At 36.8% G+C, this 17,012-nt stretch overlaps 1 protein-coding gene across 5 annotated transcripts in view; it reads right to left on the bottom strand.

Annotated features, from left to right (window-relative positions):
- The window catches only part of crhr1 (corticotropin releasing hormone receptor 1), a 165,774-nt gene that overhangs the window by 12,284 nt on the left and 136,478 nt on the right, over positions 1-17,012 (bottom strand). For all 5 annotated transcript variants that reach the window (XM_058769345.1, XM_058769342.1, XM_058769343.1 and 2 more), the window contains 4 exons: positions 14,696-14,768; positions 14,394-14,479; positions 11,328-11,463; positions 9,526-9,567 (listed from right to left, as the gene is read on the bottom strand). In XM_058769345.1, coding sequence (XP_058625328.1) covers positions 9,526-9,567; positions 11,328-11,463; positions 14,394-14,479; positions 14,696-14,768 — 337 coding nt within the window. The remainder of the gene's footprint in view (positions 1-9,525; positions 9,568-11,327; positions 11,464-14,393; positions 14,480-14,695; positions 14,769-17,012) is intronic.

The raw sequence follows: 17,012 nt of genomic DNA, 5'->3' as shown, positions 1-17,012 counted from the left end.
TGGTACGACATGGCATGGCTCAGTACGGCACGGCACAGCTCGGTTTGCATTTACACTGCAGTTTAGTACAGCTTTAGAGTGGGGAGGATTATTCACATGTCGTTAACAGGGGCGCCATTACGGGGGATGCAAAGTATGCCAGGCATATGGGCCCAGGACGGTAGGGGGCCCCAAATCACGACTTTGGATATTTATTTATTTACTATTTATTTAAGCTTTAACTGACAAATAGATTACACCTTGTCATTTATTTTGTATGGTTGTTGTATTCACAATATTTCTTTTTAAATGTGGCCAAATTACAATGTGAATGAATGACATTCCTGAACTGACCCGCATGAGCGGAACAAAAAAAAAAAAGATGTCATGAAGCACGCTGTCATACGGAAGTAAACATGGAGGCCACTGAATTTTTTGTATTTACTCGTTCATTTATAAGCTGATGTTCTGTGTCAGCCAGCGAATTTGGGATCAGGCGATAAGCAGGAATGAAGATGAAGAGAAAGAGACCAACGTTTTTTAAATATTTACAGTACGACACCTTATGTTTAGCTTGTATAACGCGGTCACTGGAATACACTGTAAAACAACACCATTGCCTTTCTCCTGCTACCTTCTGCAACTTTCTGTCATGTTCAGCGAGTGACCCAAGAACTACCGATATGTAAAATCTTTGAAGCGACTCCCGACAGCATGGAATACATACAAAAGTAAGTCAAAATACCGTCTTGGCGAGTGTCCTCGAGAACAATCATTATGTCTTAAATGAACATAAGCAGTTGAAAAAGTCGAACATGTATCAGTATATTAGACCTATGAATTGTTTTTAAAGTGACCTTGCCTAACTTACAAGTTCGTTAGAGTTTTCCCTCTTTTCCACGCTTTTCTTCGCTTTTAAATAACATGTAAATGCCCGTGCACATTTTATCGAATTAGCGGTTTTGACGTCAATTAATTGAATGGACAACAACAAAACAGTACAACAACAAACTAACTTATTTTAAACATAGAATGATAATTTATTAACAAAACAAATATAAATACACCATGGTATAGGCATAATATAAAATAACAAATAACTACATAGTTTAATTATAAAAAAATCAAAAATCCGTAAACCAAATAAACAAGAAACAAATGTTCTTCCAATGAGCTTCCAAAATCACCTTTTAGATAAACTGCAACAGTCAACAGGCCTTTGAAATCCAAAATATTTTTAAAGCAGGCACTTTTGTATTTCGTTTCGAAACTAAATCTCCCATCACTGTCTTGTCTTTCTCACCTCATTCCTCATGTGATAAATTAAATCTGACTCCTGCCACGGATCTCTGATGCAACTGTTTTTCGGCACACTGCATTGAACAGCCACGTTCAGTTTTTAACTGTAGTGGCTGTCCTCTAACTGAACTAAATAATTTTACTAGGCTATTATAAAAAACCAAAATGATGGTGGGGGGCGGTGTCGCGGTGGGCAAGTGACGAAACCAGCGTTGCGGCTTAACACCGGGTAACACTGGTAATACCGACTACTGCAACATGCCTTGAACACCTACAAATCTAAAAACCCCAAATATTTTGAATTTGTATCTTTTTTTTCTATTTATTTATTTATTTATTTGTGCTATTGCTTGTCATTTGTTCATTTGTTATTATTTACTGACTGTTCACATATGTTAATGATTGAAATTTGTTTGGGTAAAAGTTTTTGCTGTGGTATTGAAATTGGAATCGATAATTGTAAAATTTAATTGGTACATTTATTAAATTATATATAATAAATAAGTCATATAAGCTTATTTATTATAATACAATATAACATGGTTTAAAAAGTTACTTGAAGTAAAACATTTCAGTGTTACTTGAAATAATACAAATATTAACAATTAAATTATTTTAATTTCTTACTTATTCAGTTTCTTTTAATTTCTTACTAAGCGTTAAAAGAAAAAACACATTCATCTCTGGAAGAAAGGGGCCCAAATTTCTGTCTTGCATACCCCCCTTAAAACTCTTCATGGTTTCCCCTGGTCGTTATAGTTGCGCCGCCTCTACTGCCATGACTCCTGAAATCTTTTTTGTTCCGCGTCACCCCATCAAGCTCTCGCTGGATCTGCTCTGTCAACGAGAGGAACGTCTGTACTTCCTCAACAGACAACTAAACAGCCATTTTTTGGTTGTTAAAAAAAGATGTGCTCATTCAAAACAGTTGGTAACGGTACGGTTCGCTTGGAACCTCAACCAAGGTGGTACTGAAAAAAGTACTAGGTACCAGGTACTGTACCTAGTGGAAAATCCCCCAAATGTGAGCCGTCCCGAAGTGTACCGTGCCGTACCATGCAGTGAAAAAGCGCCAGTAGACAGTGCTCAGGCCGAAGTGATGGTGTCTTCTACCTCTTGGGGTAGGTCACCTAGAACCTCAGCGTCCCAACCAGGGACCCGACATGAGCCGCTTTTCCACTATCGGGCTGAACGGTTCTAAGAACGGTCAGGTACGGTTCCAGTTGTTTTTCCACATGAGCCTGGTACGGCACGGCACGATTACAAACCATTCTCGGCCCGGAATTCTCGGCACGGTTAGACAACCGTACTGAGCCGTGCTGGCAGAGTGCGTGTGCGTGACCTCGACACTCAGGATCTGTCACTTGTCTGTTGCCTGGCTGCTAGTCTCTCCATAGCTTGCTAAGCGCACTTTTTTGAGCAATGTAAACACAAATTAGTAATAAAATCTAAAGAAATTTCTGATCATCCTCCATAACGCGGTGTTTATTAACACCTCATATCATATGTAAACACTTGTGTTACCACGGCAATGACTGACGCATTTGAATTGCATTCCAAAGAGATCCGTTATCAGCCCCGCAGTGGGAAACGAAACCGTATCCGTGCTGACTGGCCCGGAACGGAACGGTTAAGCAAAGAGAACCGTTCGGCCCGATAGTGGAAAAGCGGCTATGGAGTTTCCAGATGTCTGGACGTGGGTGCAACAGGGTTCCCCATCTCTGAGTCAGTAGATCCTTCCTCAGAGGAATCTGCCAGGGGGGGCTGTCCTGAGGAGCATCAGTTCCAAGAACCAGGTCCGGTTGGGCCAATAGGGTGCAACGAGCAAGACCTGCTCCTCGTCCTCCCTGACTTTGCACAGTGTCTGTGTGAGAAGGCTCACTGGGAGAAACACATACATGCACAGGCCCTGTGGCCAGCTGTGTGCCAGTGTGTCCGTGCCGAGAACAACTGGCAGTGATAGGTTCCTGGAGAGGTAAAACAGGTCTACCTGAGCCGCTCCGAAATGTCTTCAAATCAGCTGGACTGTCTGGGGATGGAGTCTTCATTCACCCGGGAGCTCAGCTCGTGACAGCTCATTGGCCTTACAGTTGAGCAGCCCCGGAACGTGAATGGCATGAAGTGACCTCAGAATCTTCCAACTCCAGAGGCGGAGGTGGCGGGCGAGTTGCGACATGCTGACGAGAGCGCAGACCACCTTATCTGTTGATGTGGTCGTAGTGTTGTCAAGCCAATCGTCAAGATAGTTGAGGATGTGAACACCTAGCTCTCTGAGGCGAACAAGAGTCTCCTCCGCAACTTTGTGAAGATTCGGGGGGAGAGGGACAGCCCAATGGTACGACCTTGTACTGATATGCACGTCCTTCGAATGCAAACCACAGAATGGTCTGTGGTGCAGAAGGACCGACACATGAAAGTACGTGTCCTTCAGGTCGATCGCTGCAAACCAATCTCGGGGACGGATGCACACGAAGATGCATTTCTGCGTCAACATCTTGAATGGTATCCCGTGAAAGTCCCATGAAGGTCCCGGTTCAAGACACGCAGGTCCAAGATCGGATGTAACCCACCGCCTTTCTTGGGTACAATGAAGTAAGGGCTGTAAAACCCCATCTTCATATCGGCTGGAGAGACCGGCTCTAATGCGTTCTTTGACAGACATGAGCATCGGCTGTCTTCACTGATGTGAAGTGGATGCCCCTGAACTTGAGAGGACGCCGGGCGAACAGAATCGCATAGCCGAGTCTGATGGTTCGCAGGAGCCAGTGAGATGGGCTGGTCAGCGCTAACCAGGCATCCAGACACCATACAAGTGGGAACCAGGTTGACCACTGATGTACCCGCGGTGGGGCAACGAGGTGGAACGCAGGGACCCGGCTCGGGTGGCTCGTGGGCGGACCGAAGAGGGGTCTGAGTGTGCACTTGCTGCCTATTTATGTTCACACTGTGATCAGTGGCAACTGGATGCAATCATTGCATGCTAATGTGCATTGGCTTGTTTAGTTTACACTCGAAGTAGATTGGTCTCTCGAAGCGAGATCCCAATTCGTCGGTCACCGGCGTGACTCAAAGTGACCGACTGAAAGGGAACAATATTTAATTGAAAAAAAATAACTATTAAAAAGTATAACTGAACATAAGTTTACAAATAAAATATATTGTTTCTGTTGTTACTGCATAAAAAAAAAACAATTGAGGACTTTGCTTCCTCTTTTCAGAACACCACTGCACACCACTGATATATATATATTAGTAGTGTATATCTATATTTTTTTCATGTTGCTTTATATATGTGTAGTTTTATTAGTACAACAGGAATCAAAATTGAAATTAGTATTGCCGTTTTTTTTAAAGCTCTGAATATCAAGTCAAATAAGGTAGAAATTAAAGACAAATGACAAAAATAGACAGACAAATTATAAATATCTGGTTTAAACAAAACATGGCTTTAAAGTGACTTTACAGTCATTAGACATCATTCATTAATTACACTAATGTATAGTTCTGTCAGTCATTTGTCAAACATGCCAACAGAGCACAGCATGTGTTTTCTGTCAAACACGTCACCTGTCATGCTAATGGTCCTTGCTAGAGTTTGCACTACATTAACCTTATCAGGTATAGTAGGCAATATATATATATATATATATATATATATTTTTTTTTTTTTGCATAGCTTTTCTTTTCTCTTCTTTTTTTTTTTTTACAGCTCTGTGTTCTAATATCTTCCTGTTTAAATGTAATAAACACATTCAAACTTCTAATAAATTATTGCAAAATATAGTAACTTGTGTTATCTTTGGTAAAAAAATATTTAATAAACAAACATAAATGTATTTCAGAAATATAAAAAAAAAGTTGTTTCTAAAAAAAGAAATATACTGTGCTGTTGTTAGTTAAAATGTAAAAAAAACCCATCACACATCATGCACATACCAATCCCACACATAGCATCTTAATATAACTCATTTTCATAGCGAAGAGTAATATAAACAAGATTAATAATATTCTGCCTTGAGAGAGAAAGAGTGTGAACAGGTGTGCATGTGTTTATGTGGGTGGACCTGTATGTGTGAAAGAAATACATATCCGTGTGGGTACATGTGTCAATGACTGTGAGTGTGTGCATATACGTCAGAGAAAAGCATTTTAATTTACAGTAGACAGAGTGATAAATATGAAGAAAGTGGATGAGTAAGAGAGTGGGTGGTGATACACATTAGACCACTTGTGAAAATGCTTCAAAGATAATAATAATAATAATAATTATAATAATTATAAATATTTCACATTTTAAATATATACATTTAAATATACAATGCCAGATTTTCAGTGTTATCTATACTGCATATACTATCTGAAGAGAGAGGGTTTATATTCTACATAATATGAAGATGAAACCAATTTCATGCAGCTTGTATACATTTTACACTGATCTGAGAGCAGTTCAGTTGCTTTGCTAATGGAGCAGATCTGGATTTAGAGTGGCAGGACTGGTCAAAGGTCAGCAGTAAAGCTCTGCTCCCAGCAAAAGAAAAAAAAAAAAGGTCTGAACATCCGAATCATTAACATTTAAATCAAATCAGTGTGATATATACCACCAATGAAAAGCTACATCATTTGCGTACTCAGCATTCTATCATAGCAACTAGGGACTTCTCTCCTAAGCAACTAAACTTATGGCATTTCCTTAATCTATGCTGTCAGCAAAGGTTGAAATTGTTACAGTCCTTTGACAACTAAAATGCCAAATACAGTTTAAATACAGAGGAAATAACCAGACGCCTGTGGTCATATGAGAAAAACCTGGACCGCTTTAGACAGTAATTCGGAGGGGGCTGTTTCACTGAATCAATGTGTCGGCTCTCAGAAAGACTAAAAGGCCTCGCTCTCTGCAAATCAATCAGAAGGATTTCGGTGTAAACATTTAAACCTCCTCTCTGTCTCCAACTCATTCAATACACTTTGTAGGGGGGCCTGTCTTTGAAGCAGTCAACGGACAAATATTTGTCGGCGCTCCAGTGCGCTATAGACAGTGTACGACTTCCATGCCTGTTGCTCTCTCGCCAGATTAGGTTTTTGATTCGAAGTCACCAAAGCTTGTGTCAACAATGCTGCCTGCGCTGAAATTTAAACCAGTAAACACTTCACAAGCCGCTGAAGCAGAAAAACATGTAAAACTTGTAAACATGTTTAGAATTCAAATCACTGTGATTTAAGCTCAGGATCTGAATGATGCTATATTGATCAGACTTGTATACATAATACAGTGTATTCAAGCACATACATATACATAATATGTGTTGCGTATATGTGTGTGTGTGTAATATAATATAATATAATATAATTAATAATATAATATAATATAATATAATATAATATAATATAATATAATATAATATAATATATATATATAGTAAAATGCTTCTATTTTGCATTTTTTGAAATGATCATTTAATAAGGTTTAATAAAAATAAAATAAATAAAATAATAAAAATGATAAATTAATAAAATTAATTTTAAAAGAATAAAAAAAAAAAAAAAAATCATACGTCTATATATATTCTATATAATATGATTCGGGGTATGCATGGAGATTGGCATTGTATATATAACATGTAATGAAGAAAAGACTATCTGCCATGTCATTATGATTTTGTGGAATTATGGGCCGAGGGGCCATATATTCCTGAAATAAATTTGAAACTGAAACGGAAACATATAATATATTTAAAATAACAGCCACTCAGAGTTTTAAGTTAAGAATATTCTGAATGCAACTTATTTGATTATTAAATTGCATAATTATTGTAGGTAAACAAAATAACACATTTTTGTCCCTATGTTTTCCTCATATGTTTTACTTGCCATTTTGTATTTTATTTATATATATATATATATATATATATATATATATATATATATAATAAAATGGCAAATTATATTAACATTAAAAATTTTGTTTACCTACAATAATTATGTAATTTAATTATCAAAACTTTTTTTTTTTTTTACTGTGATAAGTCAAATGTAATGTGCAGTTGTCTTTGTGTTATATTTGCACCCTCTGTGAAAATGAATTTCCTTTCTGAAGACAAATAAATGAAAGTTGCATTCAGAATATTCTTAACTTAAAACTCTGAGTGGCCACAGTTTGAACAGACATGAAACAGTTGCTGGCAGCCTATGGCACAGTATGAACAGTTGCCCATGCCCATGAGGGTCAAAGGTTAGTGTCTACAGTAGATCAGAAGTGAACAGCAAAGCTCTGGTGCTGTATGTAATTAACCTTGGTGGTGGGTGTCAAGTGGGGGTTTCAGAAGATGAGTCCGGAAGGTCAAACTCATGCCAAGCGATGAAAAATCAGTCTAGAGAAGAAACTTCTGACTTTGCTCTAAGAGCTTGACTCTCTCATTTTCTGTATTTCTCTAAAAGCGTAAAACCCCTTGGGTCAGTGACTGCTGACACTTAAAGCAACGTTCGAAATAAAGCTTTCAGAGTATTTGCTGAAAATAATCCCAGACATTCACTTTTTCTTTCAGCTCACACAAGCATGACAGTCTAACAGTGCTTTCCTAAGAACACAATTGTAACTGTGGCAGTATAGACTGAGATTATTTTATAGCTGCCTCCCATCTATTTATAATCTTAATAATGTACATAATAAATATCACAATTTCTATACTCTTTTCAACCATTCCTTCTAAATCATTGGTATGTAATTAAGATACGAGAGGCTAGTGAATGAAGTTTTGTTCGTTTGTTTGTTCCTGAAACCAGCCACTAATCTTGAAAAATGCAGGCTCTATTTTTTGTCTTCTAAAGTTATATTTAGTGTTTCAAAATAACAACCGGATACAAATGCTAATGCTTTCTGGGGTTTTTTTTGTTGTTGTTTTTTTTTTGTGTGCAAAGATGAACTGCATTTTGAGCTATGTATTCCAAAATCATGGTACATCATTGAGAGCAAACTCATAAAGACATTTTGTTTGATGGACATAAATAGAGTAACCATGCTTTAAAAGAAGGCCTGGTTAAGTAAATGCTATTTAGCTGTCAGTTATTATAGCTACGCTCAAACTTCACTGATTCTCATGTGTATTGTGACTTGAGAGGTTAAAATTGTGAATAAAATGTCAAGATTTTCTGTGAATAAAGACTTAAATTTTGGTCCATTTCTCTCCTATAGCAACTTCAGAAATCGTGTGGACATTTTCTGTCCTTATACTGGAGCCTGAAAATCTGAATTAACACACATTTTTATTGCATGCAAAAAGAAAGAAAAAAACTAATCGATGATGAAATTTTCATTTTTGGTTAAACTATCCTTTTAAATAGCTTTAACTGGTAATCAAATTAAAAAAACTATGATGCAACACACTGCGAGAAAGTGAACAAATGACCATCTGGCTGAAAGAAAGTGCTTTACTGCACTTTACTGCACTTCAGATCATTGTTATTGCAGCTGTAATTTAGTACCACAGGCTTTTTAGTTCTGAACATATTTGCGTAGCCAGCCAAAAGCACCTTCTGAAGTATCACAACGTGATGACATTGGTATTTTTTGTAGGTCTTGCGTCTGACATTGCGGTGTCCCTTTCATATGTACCGGGAACAGATCAATGTTATCGCTTTGACTTTAAGCAACACTGTACTCTCTGCTTTGCTCATGTATTCTGATATCTATCTGTGATTCAGGGTGACCTCAGATCAAGCCCCACACTTTCTGCTTGCCTTGAACTTGTTCACTGGCTAAAATGACAAACAAATCAGCCCAGACAGATCCTTTTACAGCACCTGTAAGCGTGTTCGCTTAGGGGTACAAACATGATGCGTAAGATGTGCTTGCGTTTGCGATTTGGGCACGACGCTAAAGAGGAACATTTTGGCTGGAAGTTCCCAAAGGTTTACTGTCCTTTTCAAAGGGCATGTAATACAAGCCAGATTTAGACCTCGCAGGAATGAATATTTTATGAGCGGAGTCGGTTTTTATAGTTATTGACTGCCAAAAGGGTGGTTTTGGGTTAATGGTGAGTTAGGAGGGTCTCGATGTGATTCTTTTTTTGGCCGGGTCTCATTGAACAGCCATGGCTGAAGAAATCTGAATTGCCCAAATTACACAGACTGTTTGCAGTTCACTTCAAAGAACAGACCCATTACTTTAGTAGAGCGGGGCTCCTAAGAGTCAAAAGCAGAGGGCATTTTTGGGCAAAAAGTAGAAGAACATTAGGAAAAGAGCTGTCTTACCTCACTGTTCAAAAAGCAGTAGAACACTGACACAAAAAAGCCCTGTAAAGAGAACAAGAGAATGAGAGACATTTACAATTACAAGAAAAAAAAAAAAATCTAAATAACAATCAAATTTCACTTTTGTAAAGTCAGCATAAAACAGGGTTCAACCCATTTATCTCAGGTATTTTCAAGTGAAATGGGATATTCAATGTGATAAATGGAACAAATGGAAATTATTTCAACCCTGCTACAATTATTAGCTGTCAATCATAAATGAATCATTATAAAATCATTTTAATACTGCCTGTGTCTGGGTTACATTAATAAAACATGAGTGTGTCAAATAGCTGACGCTGAAAGCAAAAGTCTAATTTCTGTGTAACCTTCAAAAGGGCAATCTGTGCCAATTACATAAAAAAAAAAATAAAAAAAAGAGAATGAAAAAGAGTACTGTATATGATTTTGTAAAGAGGAGAAACAATCATCAACATCTCCCTAACTGATATGAAATGCATAGACTTATCTGAGATCTGATAATCTTAACCCCCTAGACAATTCCTAATAAAGGAATTTAAGTAAACCAATAAACAGTTTTGCTGTCATTATGGTTACATAACATCCTCTTTTTTTCTGGCATGGTATTTTGCAGAGGAACTGATAAACCTCTGTTAATGCCCACAGTGGAAGCATTCCACCCATGAAAAATAATATATATATTTTTAAAGCTAATTAATACATTATTAACAATTAAATTAATTATCTGCATTTTATAAGGAAATGTGTTCTTTGCCTAAAGGCTATTGCACACTGAGTCTGAAATTTTCATCCGAACTTTTCGCACGTTGAAAAATAAATACGAACTCAGGTTGTGTTACACAACGTTTACACACTGCCTACGAAACATATGAAAATTTCAAGACTCAGTGTGCAAGGACCTTAACTGTGGAATGGATACAGGTAGAGCCAATATGGACAATATTGCAGTTGTCACATGATATACATATTGTTTTGAATTATCCAGTCAAATCTTTTTTTTTTAACTGTTTTTTGATTTTATTAATGATTTTCATTCTTTCATCAGTCTGATCAGGATTGTGCAAAACTAACCAAAACAATCAGTTTGCATTAAACCGTTTAACGTTTTACTAACGTGACCACCCAAAAGTTCAATTTTCCCCACAGATGAACTGTCATTCCCGTGAGGAGTCGGACAGATGTGGCAGCAGATGAATCTGTGGAAAACATGGCTTCGACATGTGTGAGAGACCCCCGGGGCACAAAACAGGGGACAGAGTTGACCTTGTGTGCTTCGGATGACATGGTGGACTGTGAGAAATGTACCACAAGGAAATTGAACGAGGATTTTTGAACATGTGGGTAAGATTAAATAGAACACTAAATCTTTAAACATTTAGTTGTGCAAACTGATTGTTTTTGTGAAAACAAAAGCCTTTAGTGAATCTGGGGTGAATACACTAAACAGCTGCAACACTTTAGCATGTGATGTTTCAGCACAAAACCTGCATCTTACAAACTAAGCACCTGCAATCCAGTTTAAGCAAGCGTTACATGCACTTAAATAGCACTGCGCCGTATTTAGATTCAGTCACTGTCATTATTTTCTATGCAAATTAGGCTTATTATACAATGCGTCTTATTCACAAACTTCAGCACTTTTTGTAAAAGACAGCATGTGCAAATAAACAACTCTATCAGCGATTTATTCTTAGTGAATTTCCACCTCTGAGTCGTAAAGATTAGTTTCGGATCTGCTTAACACAATTAATCATGGTCAAAACATGGTCATGTTTGCTCACCTGAAAGGACTCTAGGAAAGAGTTGAAGTAGATGAAGACAATCTGTGAGATCTCATCTTCGCCTGGGTTGACGAAGAACAGCATGTATGTGATGCCCAGCAACGGCAGAAGAACCAGTGTGGCCTTTACTGCTTTTCTGTGAGAGTCAGAGATGTACAGAAGAGATGGTCAGTGATTAATTTATAAATTGCGAGGTCCTGGAACAAAGCGGGGTGACCAATCCGGCAAGTGATTAGAGGGAGATGTAACGGAGCATTCGCGCAATCACATTGGTGGACCAACTTATGTGATGCAGCTTGCATCAGTTGCTTTTATAGTGTGCACGTGTACTCTAAAAAACCATAGGTCATTTTATCTCAACCCAAACTTTTTTTTTAGTGCTTTCAGTGCTGCCGACTTGCATTTGTTTGGTAAAATATAGGTTTGTGTATGTTTTCTTTAAACTATAACCGTTTCTTTGCTTCCTTGTACAACTGTTTCTTTGCTGTAAATCATTTTATTTTATGCAAAGCAAACTGACACAATATTAGTCACCTAAATGAGACACCTCAGCCTTTTTTGTGAAGATTACTTTTAAATGTAAATAAATATCCACCAACTATAGAAGTAGTTTATTACCGTAGAAATAACACCTCCAAAACCTGGCATGGATAACACGCATATCTAATTTACTAATTTCATTATAATTTTATATTTAAAGGGAATAAAGTTATTTACATTATCATTATTATACGTGCTTTTTCATTAAATATATGCATACTACAGGTCACCACGGATGACTTTCATTGGTGTGGGAGGAGGGGAACCACCAAATGAGGTTCTAGATCAGATTTCGGAGGTGCCGTATCCGAATCTGGCTTGTTCTGGCACAAATTAAGCCCTGGAGATTGTAATACAGGAACCAAACTCATAAATAAAAGTCATGTTGGAGTATTACAAGAAAATAATACTATTTTAGTTTTTCTACTCACTTTTTCCAACCACACTGAAAAAAAATGATACTAGATGTTTTTAAGGTAAGTGGTTGCAAACAATTTATTTTAGCTACATTTAAATAACAAAAAAATTTTGAAAGTTAGTCAACTAAATTAGTTTATTTAAATGTAGCTAAAATAAATTGATTGCAATCACTTACCTTAAAACAATTTAGTAAATTCATTTTTTTTTTCAGTGCAAGTTTCCAAAACACTCCCTCTGTTTGCTATTGGTCAGGCACACAGACAGTCCCGCCCAAACTCATGTTATTGGTAGAGCCAAAAATACACACAGATTTACGATTTTTAAAAGAAATTTTAAGTCAGATTTTAAAAGAAATAATCATTTACACTTTATTTTTGGTCAGCATTTACATGAAAGTCTTTTCATTTATTTATTTATTTTTTAAATCATTTTCTAAATAAGTATACACATTTTTACTTAATGTGTATACTTATTTTGTATATTGAATATCTGATGACATGCCTCATTTCATTTATTAAATTAAATTAAATTAAATTAAATTAAATTAAATTAAATTAAATTAAATTAAATTAAATTAAATTAAATTAAATTAAATTAAATTAAATTAAATTAAATTAAATTTAATTTAATTTAATTTAATTAATTTAATTTAATTTAATTTAATTTAATAAATGAAATGAGGCATGTCATCAGATATTCAATATACAAAATAATCATCCTATTTAAATCACATTTAACAAACAAACTTTAGTTTATTTTACAAATTGAGATATACAAAAAAAAAAAAGAAAGAAAAAAAGATTAATTTAATATTTTTTTGCCCAGTAGTGCCTGAATAATGTTACACAGAGTAATGTCACAGTAGCTAATACACATAGAGTTCAACAGGATGACATTGAGATGAATTCGGTTTAAGCAGTATGTATTGTATTTGCTATGGGCTAATGACTGTGACTGTCAAAGACGTTAGACATAGCTGGAGGGAATATGAGCACCACGCACACACACACACACACACACACAGAGATACACAAAAACAAATACTCTCCCCTCTCTCCTCAGTATACATCAATCATCCAAACAATCATCCATCAATCCCTACCTCCCTTATTCACACCACAATTTTGACACAGCACACTAACAGCTTATTATAAAGTTCCAGAACTCAGAACAAACAGCAAGCACCTCTAAATTCAGCATCTCAATCCGCTCATCCTTCTCCATCTTTATGGTTCCCCACAGGAAAGACAAATCACAAATGAGATCTCTTTAAAGGTGAAGTGTGTTATGTTTTGGATGTTCTCTTATCGCAGTTTAAAATACAGAGACAGCTACAAGCAAGCCCATAAAGTAGGATGATTTGCCCATATAGTGTAAACACTGTGTTTTTATTAAAACTGCTTGGTTTGTCTGAGCATCCCATCACAGCATCATTAGCTTGCACAATAGTGTTATGCTTTCCAGATTCATTTTACAGCTCTAAACTTTTGCCGCATTCAGCTGTCGCCTTGCATCTACTATCCTTTTATATCTGTTATTATTTATCATAATGAATTTTAGGATAAGCAAGGAAAATGATACCACAGCTGGGCCCAGATAGTCTGTTTCTTTGCATCTTACAAAATGTACAAAAATTCTGCTTTAAAAACTGTAAAATACAGTACCGTTCAAAAGTTTGGGGTTAGTATAATTTTTTTTTTTTTTTTTTTTTTAAGAAATGTTTATGTAACACTAAAGACTGGAGTAATGATGCTGAAAATTCAGCTTTGCTTTCACAGGTATAAATTACATTTTGAAGTAAATTAAAATAGAAACAGTAATTTTATAGTGTAATATTATTTCACAACATTTTTACAATATTTTTTTTTTATCAAATACATGCATTGTTAAGCATAAAATAATTTTTAAAGTCATACTAACCTCAAACCTTTGCATGGTTTTTGTGTGTTAAGAGCTACTCATTTGGTAGCTAACATAGTCACATTAACCAAACTGAAATGAAAACTCAAGTGGCGGGGAGATTTTAGAGTTTTATGAATGGCAAGTCTCCTGGGCTAGCAAAAAACATTATTCTGGGATCTGTCAGTGCTGAATAGTCTGCCTCACCTGTACTGAATGGTCTCTGAGGTGGTGGAGGCCCTCAGTTTAGTCATCAGGATCCTCACAATGTTGAAGAGAAAAATGAAGTTAATCTAAAGATGGAGAGAGGAAGAGGAAAAGCACTCGATTTTGCACACTTGAATGCCAGAATTATCAATTGAGATTACAAACATAAATCATGGAAAAAGTAATAAGATTTGTGAAAGTGGAAGCACCAAACAAATAAAAAATGCTAAATGACCTGCACACACCAAATCTCATGAAACATTTGTGTAATTGGGTACAGAATCCAAACTGTGCTGACTCACCAGTAGGACCAGGATCATGGGACCCTGATAAATATAATCAGTGTAAATGCCGGCCCGCTTCCCAAACCAGCACCTGCACAGACAGAAATATTTTACATGCACATCACGAAGCCCAGAAAATGATTATATAGTATATATAATATTTTGACCCCATTTCTTCAGATACAGTGTGACTGTTTATCCGTGTAACAATATAAAGGGATTTTGAGATAATTATTTATTATTCTAGCACAATGATTAAACAAGCAAATCTAGTAAAGTGATTAAAGAAGAGCCACTGGAAAGAAGCTTTTCTATATATATATATATATATATATATATATATATATATAAAAGAAATAAAAGCAAGGAAGCGAAGGCAGCAAGTGTGTCCCTTGGGTAGATATGCACCAGATTTGTTAATCTTACAGTTTCAGTTGGGTACACGGCATAATCAAGACTGTCTCGGCTGAGTGTGTCAGTTTTACAGGAAGAGAGGAACATGTGGTGTTTGGGGATACGTCTGAAAGGCAAAATGCTGTCGTTTGTGGAGCTCAACCAAAGACATGCACAGGTTCATCCAGGTAAAACATGCCTCGTGTTTTAAAAATGCTCTTCCGGCGCTGCCTACAACAGTACTTGAATAGTTTATCACATATTTAATGTGGTCTGGGTGATGTTTTCTTTGACCTCATGAATATATTTCTTTAATGTTTCATGCAACCTGTCAACTGTCAGTTTTGGGGACATTAAGGGGACAGTCCGCCCAAAAATTAAAGTCTGTTATCATTTTCTCACCCACAAGTTGATCCAAACCTGTATTAGTTTCTAATACATTCACAAAAGATGATATTTTAAAGAATGTTGGTAACAAAGACTTGTAGGTCCCCATCGTCTTGCACAGTATGGAAGTGGTGTTACCCACATTCTTTAACAGCTCTTTTGTGTTCAGCAGGAGAAAGAAACCCATACAGGTCTGGAACAAATTGTGAGTGAGTAAATGATAACAGAATTTTCATTTTTGGGTGAACTGTCCCTTTGAGTGAGAAATACATTTTCAAAACAAATCCCACTAGCACCCACCTTGATGGACAGCCTTTGACATTAACAGCAAATCTTCGTACTATTGCTGCATTTTATTATTAGCATTTAGCATTGTTTCCTTGATGTGCAGAACTCTGACCCATTTTTGGGTCAAATGCACCAGTTGAGCAGCACTGCACAGTGTTAGCTGCATTTTATTATTAGCATTTAGCATTGTTTCCTTGATGTGCAGAACTCTTTTGGGTCAAATGCACCAGTCGAGCAGCACTGCTCTACAGTGTACAGCAGATGTAAGTGAGAAAGAGAATTAGAGAGGTGTTAAGGACTGTTAACAGAGACTCTTTAATTACTCTTGTGCAGGAAATTACACTGTTTAGTTTTTTAGCACTTCAGAGCCTCCAATTAACAACTATTCATACACAAGAATAAAGTTCAAATTGGAGATTGTTACCTATTTCCTATTCACAGTCAAGGAAGAATAAAAAAAGTCCACTTTTATCCATCATCCATCCATCCATCTACAGTTTAAGGGGAATCCATCTATCCATCCATCCATCCATCCATCCATCTACAGTTTAAGGGGAATCCATCCATCCATCTATCTATCTTGCAGAAGACAGAAAATGTACCCTTCTTGATGAATCATGTGACACTTTCATGAGCCCATTTTTTTTACTGTTGTTTGACTTTGTTTCTTTCATTTGGGGTAGTTTTTTCGTTTGCCATTGGCCTGTAGATGTCACACAGTCGTAAACTTGCTAATCTTTCACCATCATCCTCGCCAATTAAGAAGAAAGCTAAATCAGCAACCTCAGCGGGCCGAGCGGGCATGGAAGACAATATGGCGATCATTATAAAGCAATTTGAGGACATTTTGAAAACTGAATTAGCAGCAATGCGCACCGAATTCGCCTCTCACATGACTACGGTCCAGAATATGTGCTCTAAAGTTGACTTTTTAATCGGGGAACAGAGAGAACAGAAAAAAGTGATCAACGAACACACTAGGCGTCTGGATGCCCTCGAGCAACAAGTGATTGATCTACAGGACCGCAGCAGACACAGTAATGTCCGCCTGCTATGACTACCTGAAGGGGCCGAGAAAGATGACCCGATTGGCTTTCTGAAACGGTCACTGCCGATCTGGATCCCATCACTTGCGGGCAGAGATATCGAGATCGAACGCGCACATCGAGTTTACTACAGAGCTTCAACGGATTACTCCAAACCGCGAGTGTTTCTCTTCATACTGTTCTGCTACAACGACAGGAATTTGATTCTAAATGAAGCAAGA

The sequence above is a fragment of the Onychostoma macrolepis genome, chromosome 03 (genome assembly GCF_012432095.1).
Source record: "Onychostoma macrolepis isolate SWU-2019 chromosome 03, ASM1243209v1, whole genome shotgun sequence".
Classification (NCBI taxonomy): domain Eukaryota; kingdom Metazoa; phylum Chordata; class Actinopteri; order Cypriniformes; family Cyprinidae; genus Onychostoma; species Onychostoma macrolepis.
This window is presented reverse-complemented; position numbering and strand designations above follow the sequence as displayed.